The 16,353-nt window shown below is 50.8% G+C and overlaps 1 protein-coding gene across 3 annotated transcripts in view; it reads left to right on the forward strand.

Annotated features, from left to right (window-relative positions):
• Window positions 1–16,353, forward strand: part of CRAMP1 (cramped chromatin regulator homolog 1) — a 125,160-nt gene that overhangs the window by 58,429 nt on the left and 50,378 nt on the right. For all 3 annotated transcript variants that reach the window (XM_034784554.1, XM_034784552.1, XM_034784553.1), the window contains exon 10: window positions 3,616–4,842. In XM_034784554.1, the coding sequence (XP_034640445.1) occupies window positions 3,616–4,842 (1,227 nt within the window). The remainder of the gene's footprint in view (window positions 1–3,615; window positions 4,843–16,353) is intronic.

The raw sequence follows: 16,353 nt of genomic DNA on the forward strand, positions 1-16,353 counted from the left end.
TGGGGGGAGGGGCACACCCTGCCATCAGCACCCCGCTTCCCACCCCACTCTGCATAGCAAGTAGGAGGCTTCGGGGAGCAGCTCCAGGGCAAAGGGCAGGAGCAGCACACAGTGGGCGGAGGGACACCTGCCGTGCACAGCACTTGATAGCTTGCTGGGCGGCCGACTGGCCGCACAGCTTAGAGGGAACTTAGCTCATAGGGATACTAATTGAAGAAGAATAAGAGGAAGTTACTCACCTTGTGCAGCAGCAATGGTTCTTTGAGATGTTTGTCTCTATGGGTGCTCCATAACCCGTCATCCTCTCTTCTACTTCAGAGTTCTCTATGTGGCACTCTGTGGTAGAGAAGGAACTGGGGGCAATTTGCCCGTGCAACACTAGATAGTCTTGAGGCCAACAACGAGGGAGGGAGAGTGCATGTGCAGGCCAACTGACACTGCTACCTAAAATCTCCAATTAGGGGCGAAGGTATGCCTACAGTGGAGCACCCATAGGGAGCTACACGTCGAAGAACCATTGTTATTGCACAAGGTGAGCAACTTTCTCTTGTACAGTCCTTGTAACAAGGTTCCCGGTCACTGCTAGTGCACCACTTCATGTCTAGATCTGGGAAAGTAGCTCTCAGGGCATTGGATGGCCCTTTTCTAGTAAGTTGACTGTCCAGGTATGTCCTCATTTAGACCACCCTTTCTGAGGTGACAGTCTAACAGGACCACTGTCCAAATGTCTTCTCTGGACAGTGTTCAACTCCAGCTTGGGGCTCAGTGTGTTATACCAATAAAAACTAGCAGGATCTTATTAAATGGGACAAGATAAAGATGCCACATTTATTATGATAATTTGATTTATGACCAATAACTAATATCTTAATCCTTATACACACACATTATACCTATACACACACACATCCATCAGATGTTCTGCAGCTGCTGCATAGTTACCAGTCCTGCTTGAGTCTGTGGCTTGAGTTTGCAGCTTGGGTTCGTAGCTTGTGGCGGTAACTGGCCAGGAAAGCCGGGCACAAGGACGAGCTGGGTCTCTGTTGGGCATGCACCGATACCCTTCCATGTTGGCAGCAGAATGTTAACCTCCTCCAAAGTTTTCCATCTCACCCATCCTTTTTGTAGGCTTAGTTTGAATTCAGAGTTTATAGGTCTTGCTGTGTCACGCTGCCTTCAGGTTTGGTGATTGATCACCCATCAATTGATGACATGACTTTCAGCCTTGGACCGGGCTTTGATCTTCCTTCTATTGTACCTTTTCTTTTTAGGGTGGATTCTTCTTACTTTGTTAGGGCTCTTGTCTGCATTTTCAGCCGTTGGTGTTTGAACTTTATTTAATCAGGACAGGCTGGGGCTGGAGGTTGATTCTATCATCCATACATACCTCATTCACACATCTAAACTAAACTAATAAGATTACAGCAGGGTTTGCAAAAATGAAGGTTGCAGCAAGCCCTTACAAAATGGAGTAAGCGTTTTAAAATGGGGTTTGAATTACAATATGGCAAACACTGAACAGAAGTTACAATATAGACAAGCATAATGGATGGCAAACAATGAACAGAAGTTACACTGTAGGCAAGTGTAATAAATGGCGAACAGAAGTTACAATACTGAAACAGTGCAAGTCTCAGGGTATGTCTACACCCAGCCGCTAGTTCGGCGGCTGGCAATCGAAGTTCTGGGTTCGACTTATCGCGTCTTGTCTGGACGCGATAAGTCGAACCCGGAAGTGCTCGCCGTCGACTGCGGTACTCCAGCTGGACGAGAGGAGTACCGCGGAGTCGACGGGGGAGCCTGCCTGCCTCGTGTGGACCGAGGTAAGGTACTTCGAACTTCAGCTACGTTATTCACCTTAGTTCGATTTGGGGGGGTGAGTGTAGACCAAGCCTCAGTGATTTAAGCAGGAGTTGGATTGATAGTGAAACTTACAAAGGCAGCTGACTGAACAGCTATGGCGTTTAACAAGCATCTTAACTGTTAATTAGCCAGTTATTGGAGTAACCGGTTTTATGAATGAATATTGTTTCATTCATAAAACTTTACTTATGAAGTTACATTAATAAAGTGAACAATTAAAAACAATTTCATTCATCAGTTCTACATCCAAATGCCTTCTCTGGACAGTGTTCAACTCCAACTTGGGGCTCAGTGCCATTATACCAGTGGTGTCAGGGAAATCCAAGCCTACCCACTACAATGTTCTGGCCTAGGGACCTTATAACCAGCAGTCCGGGTCTGCTCAGCACCAATCCCTGTTGCTGTTTCCTGAGGAGTTTCCTACACAGCCTCTCTTTCTTGCCTTTTTCTGGATTTACCATGGATGCCTTCTGTACTCTCTGTGGCTACTTCACCTCCTCATAGCCTCTTGCCAGACTCCTTGCTCCAGGATCTCAGGGCTTACCCTCTTCCTGGACTTCTTCCTTTGTCTCGGTTGACTTCCTAGGGTGTGACTGCAACTCTTTCTCTGCTCCTCCCTTCTGCTTTCAGCCTCCTACCTTTATATTGCAATCCCAGTCTTTCCCAGTTGAGCTTCGCTCTTAACTAACCCTGGCTCTCCCTCTCACAGGTGACACCAGTTAACCTCTCAGGCCCTCGTTAACCCATCACAAAGCCCCAGCGCTTGTTACAAAGATGTATTTTTTAATATCCCTACCTCTAAACTTTAATCTTTGTAATTTAGTAAAAACACTTGTAAGATGCCAACTATTCTTTTTCCTAGCTCTTTCACGCTTCTGTTAGTTTATTTTTTCTTCAACTTGTAAGCCTTTAACTTGTAAGCCTTGCAGCAGCTGCAGAGTAGCACCTTGCATGTGGAGACAGATACCAAGATGAAAATATATAACATGGGGCTACTGTACTGACTTTGTTTAAATTAAAAAAGGGAAGTTTTCACTGATTTTGGTATAAAAATGGACTACAAAGTTGCCATGGAATTTCTAGTCTCCTGCACAAGAGTGTTTTTAAATTGGGGAGGGTTCAGAGAAGAGCCACAAAAATGATTAAAGAATTGTCAAAACATGCCTTATAGTGATAGAGTTAAGGAGCCCAATATATCTTATCAAAGAGAAGGTTAAGCGGTGATTTGATCAGTCTGTAACTACCTACGTGAAGAACAGAAATGTGATAGTAGAGGGCTCTTCAGTCTAGCAGACAAGGATATAACAAGATCCAATGGGTTCTCAATTGCCGGCAATTTTTAAATCAAGGTTGGATGTTTTTCTACAAGACGTACTCTAATTCAAACAGGAATTAATTCAGGTAAGTCCTATAGTCTGTGTTATCAAGGTCAGACTAAATCAGAATTGTTCCTGCTGACCTTAAACTATAAATCTGTAAGTGAAGCTGAGACCAATGACCTTGTTCTAGAATGTAGTATCAGCTTGCTGTTCATGGAAAAATTGTGGTCTTGGGCATATTCCCTTCTCAACATGTAAAGGCATAATTCCTGATTACAGAACATACACATTTCTCCTGAATGGAGAGCTGTTTATTAATTTCTTAAACTACAAATTGGGCGGCCAGATGTTCTTTTTAGGGGTATCTGTGGCTGATGCTGCAGCTAATCTGCATAATGTAAGATGGTTGTAATCTTTGACAAAGTATATTTAGCGTCAAACACTAGAGGAACGGCAGCTTCAGGACTCCAGAGATTCAGAAGCAAGAGGCAGCCTCTCACAGGAGAAAGTGGTGCTTCATCTCTTCCCAGGAGAGAACTGTACTCTCATCCCTCTCCCTGAGGTGGCCAGAGTAGTTCACTCCAAGGCTTTCTGCACAGTGCATTGGCAGGAAACTGGCAAATGCAAACAGAACACAAAGGACTCTCACTTATTGCCTCCTGCTCAAATCCTAGGCATACAGAGTGGTCAGGGGACAGCCAGAGGGCAGCTGAAGTACCCTCGGGGATCAGAGGGTAAGAGTGGTGGAAGGACCGAGAGCACTATAGAGCCAGGCAGAACCTCTCAGCCCATAGCGGAAGTCTCTGCAAGCCCTGGAGATGTCTCCCCAGAGAGTGGCCTGACAGAAGGCCCCCCTGATCTCAGCATCACAAACTCTCTCGAAAAACCACCTTCTGGACTTCAGGACCCGGGAGGGAGTCTGGAGAAGCCGATCCCCATGGTTTTCTGCACCGAGGGCGAGGAGGCCCTGGCCAGTGACCAAGCAACCAAGCTACCATCATGCAATACAGCTTGTGTTTGCAGCAAGATCCCTGACCTGGAGGAACTCTCTCTGCTCGATCCATTCCCTCGGTATATGAAGTCCTGTCAAGATCTGATTGTCCCAGAGAAATGTTTTTGCACAGACAAACTGCAAGGGAAAGATCCTGGTCCCTCAGCTGGGAGTGCCTCTCCTGTGGCTCTTCCAGCTGAGAGTACAGAGGCAGCTGACCCCTGCTCTGCACAGATGGCAAGAGGTAGGATAGAAGCTAGCCACAGCCAGGGACCACAGGCTGATGCTTTTACTAAGGTTTTACAAGATGCAGTAGTGGAGGAGACTCAAGAGAAGCTGAGCTCTTCATTTCTGCATTCACCTCCGGGACAACCTTCTGCAAAGCCTCTCAAGGATGATCCGAGCCGACTTGCTCAACAGGTCAGAGAGGAGGGATGGAGTCTACGAAACTCTGAGAGCCTTACGTTGGCTGAGGTTTACCTCATGATGGGCAAGCCAAACAAGCTGCAGCTGGAATATGACTGGCGAGCTGTGTTAGGGCCAGAAACCCAGGATTCCAGGGAGGAAACCTCCGAACCCAGTGCTGTCCCCACATCTTCCATCTTTCACAAACAAAGACTCCTCAACTGCCTCTTAAAACTCATTTCCACTGAAGTCAACCCCAAACCAGTAAGTAACTAGCACTGATGACCTATGCATGACACTTGATTTTTGGAGACAATTGCTTGTTCCTGTTGTTTCCATGGTAAGCCCTATGGAGACCTTAGAGATTTCTATCTGAAAACCATCCCAGGCAGCTTGCAGCAGAGTTAAACGCCTTCCACTATATGCTGCAGCTACTAGTTTTTATCCCATTTTAACTTTTAACTGAATATTCCATGTGTCTTCAGCTTCAGTAGCTGTTATGATTAAGGCTACGATTTTGTAATGAACGTTTTTAGTAAAAGTCACACGTCACGGGCAATTAACAAAAATTCACGGAAACCATGACCTCTACCTGACCCTTACTAAAAATGTCCATGACAAAACAGGGAGGAGGGTCCAGCATCCTGCCTTGCTATGACTGAGAGCTGTGGCCCCTGCCCAGTGGCTGCGGGGGATCTTACCACTGTTAGCGGAGGCTGGGCGGCTGCCGGGGGATTCCCCCGCACTGCCCTCGGTGACTGGGGTACCCCAAAACTCCCAGCCAATGGGGAGCTGCCGGGTGATTTCCCCCCCACCCCCCGCTGGTGGCGGCAGGGATACCCTAAAGCTCCAGGCCACCACAGGAGGTGGGGATACCCTGGAGCTCCCAGCAGCTGTGGGCTAAAGTCACAGGTCTGCGGAAGTCACGGATTCCATGACCAAATCATAGCCTTAGTTATGATGAATATTTAACATGGCTGCTGTAGCAGCCAAGTCATGAGATTAGCAGCATGCTAGGCTATTTAGGGTTAATCTATTAGGGGGGACTATAAACCCTTGATTACTATTGTTAATTTGACTTTTTAAAGTATTGGCATGAAAATGAACTGATTTCTCTTCGGTGGCTGAACCAGTCAGGTCCTCCATTCTGCTGCAGTGGTAAAAAATGATAAATGCTTCTGACTCCAAGATGATTTTATAGATAGATAGATATAAAAACAAACTACTGGTCTAGAAGTGAGCTCTGAAAGTGATTCCCTAGAAGTGGCAATGTGTGTTTGTATCTTAGTGACTCTAGAATAAATGTGCTCAGTTTACACGTAAAAAATATTTTTCTTCAAGTGCTTGCTCATATCTATTCCAATTAGGTGTGCGCGCGCTGCGTGCACGATCGTCGGAGAAATTTTTAACCCTAGCAACACCCGGTGGGTCGGCTGTGGAGCCCCCTGGAGTGGCACCTTCATGGCGCTGCATATATACCCCAGCCGACCCAGCACCCCCTCAGTTCCTTCTTACCGCCCCTGACGGTCATTGGAACTGTGGAGCGCGGCATAGTTGTTCTCCACTCTCCCTAGCTTATCCTGTCAATTCTTGTAGATAGTTGTAGTTATAGTTGTTGTATAGTCTTTAGATAGTTATTCCTGTTCATTGTTAAATAGTTGTAAATAGTTAGCGGGGGTTAAGGGGGCTTCTTCTCCCCCTTTCCCCCCCGGTGCATAGCCGGGCTCATGCCCAAGGCTCCTGGCTTTAAGCCGTGCGCGTCCTGTGCTAAGCCTATGCCAACGGGAGATCCACACGACTCGTGTCTGAAGTGTCTAGGAGAGTCCCACCGGACAGAAAAGTGCAAGATCTGTAAGGCTTACAGACCGAGGACCAAAAAGGAGCAGGACTTTAGGCTTAGGCAGCTCCTCATGGAGGCGGCACTTAGCCCAGATCCTCCCTCGGCGCGCCAAGTTCCGGCACCGAGCGCCTCGGTGCGCAGCGCCCCTGCGGCACCAACCGGTACTACACTGCGAGCAGACGCGGATAAGGCCTCACGGCACCGGCCTCCTTCGGCACCGTGGCCGCCACAAGGGCCCCGGCGCCGTTCCCTGTCTCCGGGGCATAAGAAATCCCGCAAGACGCAGGGGACTGCTGTCCTGCAGACGCCGGCTCCCCCGGTACCAGTGGTAGAGCCGCGTCCGACTTTAGAGCGCCAGAAGTCGCAGATATCGGCTACACCGTTCACTCCGGCACCGGGGCCGTTGAGTCCGGTGTGAACTGGCTCACCACCTTGATCACTGGTGGAGCCCTGTCTCCCGTCGACTCCGGAGACCTTTGCGACGGCAAAAGACCTTATCGGCTCCATCTCAACCCGCGGCACTGCCCGCTCCTCGCACAGTGCAATCCAGGGGCAAGCCTGCCCTGCTACGCCCGCCGTCTCTGAGCGTGGACTCGCGGCACCACTCCAGGTCTCGGAGCAGGTCCCGACGCCGCTCACAGTCCCGGCGCCAACTTTCACCCCGGCACCGGTTGTACTCGCGGCCTAGGTCCTCTTCATGGCACTGATCTACGTCTCGGCAGCGTCAGGATCATCGGTACCGATCAGAGTCACGATGTAGTTCTCGGCACCGGTACGAGCGCCGCTCCAGTTCGAGGGGCCGCTCCCGGTACCACGTCTACAGGCGGTCGTCCTCGTCTCGGTCCAGATCCGGGTCTCGGCACCAATATGGCCAGCGGTACCAATCCCGATCACGGTACTGCTCACCGGCACCGCTCAGAAACCGATCGCCTGCGGATCGGCACCGTATCACACTGAGCCCATTCATCCACGTTCAGCACCGCCTTGGCCTTCGAGATCAGCGTCTCGCTCCTCCGACGGGGCTTCGCGATCAGCATACCCTCCTCAGAGTCAGGCTGCCACTGACTTGGGTCACTGGCAGGAGAGGACAGAGGACCCTGCGCAGGACCCTACGCATTGGTCTTTCTGGACCCCATGGGCATATCACTAGGCACAAGGGGCTCCACCATCAGCCTCTCGCTCGGCACGCTCTGAACCCAGAGTCCTGGAGGCCACCATCTCCCGCCCCCCCAGGGGACATGGAGGCTCCCGTGCCTACACCACCTCAGGCCATGGACCCCGGGGCAGGGGATCCTCCGCTTCAGGGACCCTTAGAACAGGACCCCTCTTTAGACCCCTTGCCCCCGGAGGCATCCTTCTCATCTTCCCTGGATGAGGCGGTGGCGGGCACAACAGCCTCGGGCCTGCCCCCAATAGATCTTCGTGCCCACCAGGACCTATTACGTAGGGTGGCGCGTAATATGGACCTCCAGGTGGAGGAGATAGTAGAGGTGCAGGACCCGGTGGTGAGCATCCTGTCGGCTGATGCCCCATCCCGGGTGGCATTACCACTGATTCGGACGATTCAGGCTAATGCCACTACCATATGGCAAACCCCTGCCTCCGTTCCACCCACAGCCAGCGGGGTAGAGAGGAAGTACTTCGTCCCCTCCAAGGACTATGAGTACCTGTATACCCATCCTCCACTGTGCTCACTGGTTGTCTCTTCGGTGAACGCAAGAGAGCGTCATGGCCAGCAGGCCGCAGCGCGCGAATCGAAGGACGCTAAGAGCTTCGATTTGTTCGGGCGTAAGGTGTACTTGGCGGGGGGTCTGCAGCTCAGAGCCGCGAACCAACAGGCGCTCTTGAGCCGCTACAGTTACAACTCATGGAACTCCATGGGTAAATTCAAAGAGTTGGTTTCCCAGGACTCAAGGGAGGAGTTTGGTGCCTTAGTGGAGGAGGGTCAGAAGGTGGCTAGGACCTCCTTACAAGCCTCCTTGGACATAGCGGACTCGGCCGCCAGGACGCTAGCATCGGGCATCGCCATGCGACGCGTCTCCTGGCTTCAGGTTTCGGGCTTGCCGCCAGAACTGCAGCAGACCCTGCAGGATTTACCTTTCGAGGGCCAGGGGTTGTTCTCGGAGAAGACGGACTCTCTATTACAGAGCCTCAAGGACTCGAACTATCATGCGCTCCCTGGGGATGCATGTCCCAGGGCCCCAGCCTCAAAGGTTCTACCCTCCCCCGCCTCGTCTGAGACAGGACTTCGCCAGAAGGCGGGGACGAGGTGGTAGGCGAAGGTCGACCGCCCCTCAACCTGGTCAGAACCAGGGCCTGCCTAGGCCACCTTCAGGTCCTAGACAAAACTTTTGAAGGTGCGCTCGAGGATGGCGCCCCAGCCACTACCCAGGATCCATCTCCTTCCTTTTGGGATCGCCTCTCCCATTTCCACCGTGCTTGGTCCCTCATAACATCAGACCGTTGGGTCCTTTGCATGGTGGAGAGGGGATACTCTCTACAGTTTTCTTCGTTCCTCCCCTCCCCCCCCCCCCCCCCCCCCCCCCCCCCTCAGGGACCCCTCTCACGAGCATCTCCTTATACAGGAGGTTTTTGGCCTCCTCTCTTCTATGGGAGCCATAGAGGAGGTGCCACCAGAGTTAAGGGGCAGGGGGTTTTATTCCCGCTACTTCCTGATCCCCAAGTCAAAAGGGGGTCTGCAACCCATTTTAGACTTACGCGAACTCAACAAATTCATAGTAAAGTTGAAGTTCCGCATGGTCTCCTTGGGGACCATCATCCCTTCCCTGGATCCTGGAGACTGGTTCGCCACCCTCGATATGAAGGACACATATTTTCAAATAGCAATCTACCCCCCCACACAGGCGCTTCCTTCGATTTATAGTAAACAAGATGCACTACCAATTTGCCGTCCTTCCCTTCAGCTTGTCTGCCGCTCCGAGAGTGTTCACAAAATGTATGGCTGTCATTGCAGTATACCTTCGTCGGCAAAGGATACAGGTGTTCCCGTATCTAGACGATTGGCTGGTGCGCGGCCGCACCAGGGAGCAAGTTCAAGCCTACGTCCAGATAATACTACAAACATTCCACAAGTTAGGCATCCTACTCAACAAGGAGAAGTCCACTCTGGAGCCAACCCAGAGTTTATCGGGGCAGTCCTAGACTCGCCCGAGCTCTTCTACCAGACAATCGGTTTCACACCATCACAAGCATTATTCGAGGGCTCCAGGCCTTCCCGATTACCACAATAAGGACGTGCCTCGGCCTGGTGGGTCACATGGCCTCTTGTACTTGCGTAACCAGGCATGCCAGGCTTCGGCTTCGCCCACTTCAGGCCTGGGTATCATCGGTGTACCATCCTTATCGGAACAACCTGAACATGGTGGTCACGGTTCCAAACTCGGTCTTGACCTCTCTCCCCTGGTGGTTGGATCACAAGGCGGTTTGCGCAGGAGTGCCGTTTCACGCCCCACAACCCTCCCCGCACCTGGTCACCGATGCTTCATCTCTAGGTTGGGGCGCTCACCTTGGGGAGCACCATACCCAGGGCCTGTGGACTACATCCCAAGTAGCTCTGCAGATCAATGTTCGAGAGCTGATGGCGGTGCGCCTAGCCTGTCAGGCATTTCTCGGTCTCCTACATGGCCTTTGCATGTCAGTCCTCACCGACAACACCATGGCCATGTTCTACATCAACAAGCAAGGAGGAGCCCGATCGTCTCTCCTATGCCTAGAGGCTATCCGCCTGTGGGAGTTCTGCATTATCCACTAGATACATCTCACGGCATCGTTCCTCCCTGGAGTCCAGAACACGCTAGCGGACCATCTCAGCAGGTCCTTCCAGACGCACGAGTGGTCAATTCGTCCAGACATAATCTATTCCGTCTTCGAGAGGTGAGGATTTCCCCAGGTCGACCTGTTCGCATCTCGAGCCAACAGGAAGTGCCACGCGTTCTGCTCCCTACAAAGGCAATCTCCGGGCTCCCTGTCGGACGCTTTCCTTCTAACGTGGAAGGACCAGCTATTCTATGCTTTTTCCTCCATTCCCACTGGTCCACAGGGTACTGCTCAAGCTACGCAGAGACCAGGCACGTATGATTCTAGTCGCTCCAGCTTGGCCAAGACAGCACTGGTACACCACGCTTCTGGAGCTATCGGTTCAAACACCGATCACGCTTCCTCTGTGCCCAGATCTGATCTCTCAGGACCACGGCCGACTCTGTCACCCCGACCTGCAGTCGCTCCACCTCACGGCGTGGATGTCCATGGCTGAATCGGACAGAGCTGCAATGCTCGCATCCCGTGCAACAGATTCTGCTGGGAAGTAGAAAGCCCTCTACACGGACCACCTACTTAGCCAAATGGAAGCGTTTCTCCTGTTGGTGCGGGCAGCGAGCCACGCCCCCTTGCAGGCGTCTATCCCCCTTGTGTTCGAATATCTCCTATCCCTGAAACAGCAGGGCTTGGCAATATCTTCAATCAGGGTTCACCTGGCCGCTATATCGGCGTTCCACCCAGGAGGACCCGCTTCCTCGGTCTTCTCTAACCCAATGGTTGTTAGATTCCTTAAGGGCTTAGAGCGACTGTACTCACAGCAACGCCAACCTGTTCCGGCGTGGGATCTCAACCTGGTTCTCTCCAAGCTCACAGGGCCCCCATTCGAGCCATTGGCTACCTGCTCACTCATGTACCTATCTTGGAAGACAGTCTTCCTTGTAGCCATCACTTCAGCACGGCGTGTTTCTGAAATCAGGGCCCTTACGTCTGAGCCTCCATATACAGTTTTCCTTAAAGACAAGGTGCAGCTTCACCCCCCACCCTGCTTTTCTTCCCAAGGTTTTTTCACCTTTTCATGTGAACCAGGATATATTTCTCCCGTCTTCCATCCTAAGCCGCACGCTACCCATCAAGACCAGCGTATGCACTCCTTGGACGTACGCAGAGCCCTGGCTTTCTATATTGAGCGTACAAAGCCGTTTAGGAAGTCGACACAACTCTTCGTTGCAGTGGCCAACCGGATGAAAGGCTTACCGGTCTCCTCACAACGTCTCTCCTCTTGGATTACATCCTGCATTCGTGCCTGCTACAACCTGGCCGGTGTCCTGACGCCGCGCCTCACCGCCCACTCTACGAGGGCCCAAGCCTCCTTGACTGCCTTCCTGGCTCATGTCCCGATCCAGGATATTTGTAAAGCAGCGGTTTGGTCATCGGTACACACCTTCGCTGCTCACTATGCTCTAGTACAGCAGTCCAGAGACTACGCTGCATTCGGATCAGCGGTTTTACACACAGCGATGTCTCTCTCCGACCCCACCGCCTAGGTAAGGCTTGGTAGTCACCTAATTGGAATCGATATGAGCAAGCACTCGAAGAAGAAAAAACGGTTACTCACCTTTGTAACTGTTGTTCTTCGAGATGTGTTGCTCATATCCATTCTAAACCCGCCCCCCTTCCCCTCTGTCAGAGTAGCTGGCAAGAAGGAACTGAGGGGGCGCTGGGTCGGCTGGGGTATATATCCAGCGCCATGAAGGCACCACTCTAGGGGGCTCCACAGTTGACCCACCAGGTGTTGCTAGGGTAGAAAATTTCTCTGATCGTGCACGCGGCGCGCGCGCACACCTAATTGGGATGGATATGAGGAACACATCTCGAAGAACAACAGTTACAAAGGTGAGTAACCGTTTTTTATCAGCTGCCAGCCCTGTGGATCTCAGATGGGATTTGAGTCAGTCTGTGTTCCTTCCTTGCACATCATTCACCAATATTAAGGATTTTACAGGGCGAATTCTGCCCTCTGATGCCCATTCAGCCTGTTGTTTTCGATGGTGTAGCTGATTGGAGCTTAATAAATGATTCTGTTGATGAGCTGGAAGGAATTAGAATATAACAGGTCTGACTGAATAAACTTGAGTTAAAGGTGATATTTACATAGTTATTTCAAATTAAATTGCACATTAATCATTTGTGCTGGAAAATTTGTAGTTTTTTTATCTTTGCTTGCTGGTGGAGACTTGGTTCTTTTCCAGAACATTCTTCTGATTCTAATGTCTAAACCTGAGGAGCAGAGTCCCAAGTCCTCTCCACCAAGGAGCAGTCATGATCCTATCAGCCAAAGCTCATTAGATAGTGTTTTTGCTGATTGCATTCCTGAGCAGCTCCTCCCCGAACACTGATTCCTGGTGGAATTGTGGCTTTAGATTTATACTACAGCTCTACCGCGATATAACGCAACCTAGTATAACATGAATTTGAATATAACGCAGTAAAGCAGTACTCCGGGGGGGCGGGGCTGCACACTCAGGTGGATCAAAGCAAGTTCGATATAGTGCGGTTTCACCTATAACACAGTAAGATTTTTTGGCTCCCGAGGACCGCGTTCTATCGGGGTAGAGGTGTTTCGCCTTTCATTCTGGTTTGCCTTGTGGTCAGGCATCGTACAGATCTGTGCTGATCTTTCTTCTCCTAGCAGTTAGTGATAGAAAGCTTCACACCTGGAGACACATGTAACATCCAGGGAAACCACATTCATTATAAATGTGAGTAGATGCAAAGTAGGAAGAGGAACAATATCTTTAATAATATAATAATAATTAATTAATAAAAAGCCCAGTGAAGGCATTAACTTGGAAGTACATTCCTGATATTTCAGCTTCATTCATCAGGGTAATGAGAGATCCTGGAAAAATTAACAGTCCTTTCAGATAATAAAACTTAAAAGGTAAGTACACCCATTTCTTTATATGACCAGAGCCAGTTTATATGACAGTGGCTGACAGTAAAAAGTAAACATTCTTATATCGATTGTATTGTGATATTGTGGGGAGATGACAGGCATTCTGGGAGGAAATGTTTACTTTTTAATTGCAGCAATTATAGATCTGGAAACCTCCTGCAGTTTTATTCTTTTAAACCTGCTGCAGCTCAGATGGCTATAGGGAAGGTAAAATACTTCTGCTAGGAGGCACTTCAAGTTCCACTGGAAATCAGTTTTGTCAGCTGTGCCTGATCTTTGCTGCCACATGAAGCATGTGATCAGAGGTTACTCTCTCTTGCTGCAATTTCTCCAGGTCTGCCCTGGAAATACCTTCTTAATAGCAGGTTAGAAGTTGTGAATTTCAGACTGTAATTCAGCATTGCTTGTCTGGATAATCCATGCTGTTGAGGTGAAAGATAAAAATCTGCTTTAACAAAAGATGCATTGATTGACTCTTTTCACAAGACTGTATGTAACCCAGGAGGGAGGGATAGCTCAGTGTTTTGAGCATTGGCCTGCTAAACCCAGGGTTGTGAGTTCAGCCCTTGAGGGGGCCATGTAGGGATCTGGGACAAAAATCTGATCCATTTGGGGATTGGTCCTGCTTTGAGCAGGGGGTTGGACTAGATGACCTGCTGAGGTCCCTTCCAACCCTGATATTTCTATGATTCTAACCAAGCCAGAATGGCTAAGTGTGCTGTGATTCTTTTCTTTAAATGAAGATTATCAGCATAAAACAAACCGTAGCAAATTGCATTGCAATTAAGTGTGGGAGGTAATTTTATGCCTGTGGTTACATACGGATTCTTTTAAAAGACAGCCTTTGTTAGAAAACATAATAAACAACTTCTGTAGTGAAATAAACTGTATATGTCTAGAACATTAGCAAAGAGCCTCACCATGTGGCTCTGACTTTAATTGCTATGATATAATCTGAAATAGGAAAATGGCAGCATTTCAGAACAGATCACCTTTGATGCCGTCAGAATAGCTCATTTTACAGCCAGACTTTGTCCACATTTTTGCAACAAAAGAAAGCAACTAGATGCAGGGCCGGCTCCAGCTTTTTGCTGCCCCAAGCGAAAAGAGGAGAAAAAAAAAAATAAAGCTGATCGGCGGCAATTCGGCAGCACTTCAGCAGCAGCTCAAAGAGGAAGAGAGGGACTGAGGGACCTGACGCTGCATTGCTGCTGAAGACCCAGACATGCCGCCCCTTTCCATTGGCCGCCCCAAGCACCTGCTTCCTTCGCTGGTGCCGGGAGCTGGTCCTGACTGGATGGTTACTGAGTATGTGATAGTTAAGTTGTCAGTTTTGCTACTGAACCTAAAAGCAGACCTTTTTGTAGCTTAAAGAAAGTCTTTATCCTCCCTCCATTATGGCTTTTTCTGATAAGATCCCAAACCGCTGGCACTATGATGAGGCCTATTAAATGCCAACTTGATTCTAACAAAATAAGTTTCACATATGTAGGGTGACCAGATGCCCCGTTTTTAAAGGGGATAGTCCCATATTTAAGCCATCCTGCAGGTGTCCTGACTTTTTCTTAAAAATCGTCAAAATGTCCTGTATTTTCTCTCTCCCCCCGTCAGTAATGGTGGGTCCTGCTGCTGGCTGGATCTCTTCTCGCCAGCTGCCCACCCACCAGCGGTGAATGAGAGGGTCCAGTTGTCGAGGATGGGGGTGGGTGTGCAAGGCTGGTGGCGAAACTACAGTGCATGGGGCCAGCTGCTCCTCCTGCTGCTCCGTCAGCACAGCCCCCTGCTGCATGCCGTCTCTTGGCCAGCAGGCCCCCCCTCCCCCCCCCGTCCTGTTTCCAGCCAGCACTGACTGTGCACTGCGAGCTGCGGTGATTGGTAAGTGCAGGCAGGCACCAGGCGGTGGCCAGCTATGTATCACCTCTGTTGCCCACCCCCCGTCCCTTTACGTACTCCCCTTCTCGCTATCCTCTCCCTGCTGTGCCCCTTCACACCCCTTCCCCAGCCCCGTTTGTCCTCCATATTGTCTCAGGCAGTGTGCGTCCCACTCCCAGCACTGCACGGAGAACCAGCCCCTGGTCGGAGTGCTCAGCTCACCAACAGCCTGGTTGTCAGGCTCCTTCCTTCCCCCACTGCCTCTGGCTGGGTTGGTGCCCCAGGAAAGCCCAAGACCCTCCGGCCCGGAGCACTGGCCAGGAGGAGCCGAACCCTGCATGTGCCAAAGCCCCACAGAGTGCTGCCACGGGGAAGCCTCTCTGCTTGTCAGCTAAGCTCTGAAGTGGTGGTGGGAAGCAATTTCCAGCCTGTTTGTGCCCTGACCCTCAAGGCTCCACAGCAGCCCCCCAGGCAGGGACTTAGCACCCTCTTTGCCTGCCCACCCCCTTGGGTCCTACCCCCAGGGAGTGTGGGGTTGCTCCATCCCCTAGGTATTCTTCTCTGCTGAGCTGGGTTCGCTGAAGCCCCTGCAATCAGGTTCTCTGGGCCCTGCTGCACAGTGCATCCTTAGGGCTTAACCCCTTCCTGCCCACGCTGTAGCCGAGTGACAGGAGGCAGCTGTGTTATGTCTGCAGCCAGCAGCAGCCTGGAGGTGTTAGCTGCCTTTCGACACTTTGTAGGCAATAAGGGATAAGCTACTTCCAGCAGCGGGGGGAAGGAGAAGAGATGAGCTCTGCAAAGACATGGGCTAAGTCAGCCCTTCCCTCGTCCACCCTCCTCCCACAACTGGAAGCAACTCCCATCCCTTCCCTACCACACACTGCTGAAAGGCTGCTGCTGGCCACATTCTGGCGTGAACCGTGGCAGAAATCTGGGGACGGGGGCCATGTGACTCTGTGCCCCCTTCCGCCCCCTTCCCCCCAGTGTGTTGCCTTGGAAGACACGGTACCAGGAGAGGCGGGTCCATCCCGGGGCCCAGCCAGGCATGGAGGGCGGAGAATGCCAGGCAGGGAAGGTTGGGTTGGTCATTCACCTCCCCCTCCCCCCCCCATATAAGAGAGTTGTAGAAGAGTGTGTGTGTGTTACTTCTCCCCATGTGTTTGTGGGGTGGGGGTAGGGGTATATATCACTCCTCCTGGTGTGAACCCTAAAGCCTTAAAGATAAGGTAAATAAAAAATCCAACTATAGTAACTCCTCACTTAATGTTGTAGTTAGGTTCCTAAAAAATGCTACTTTAAGCAAAATGATGTTAAGCGAATCCAATTTCCC

Source organism: Trachemys scripta, chromosome 10 (genome assembly GCF_013100865.1).
Source record: "Trachemys scripta elegans isolate TJP31775 chromosome 10, CAS_Tse_1.0, whole genome shotgun sequence".
Taxonomy (NCBI): Eukaryota; Metazoa; Chordata; order Testudines; family Emydidae; genus Trachemys; species Trachemys scripta.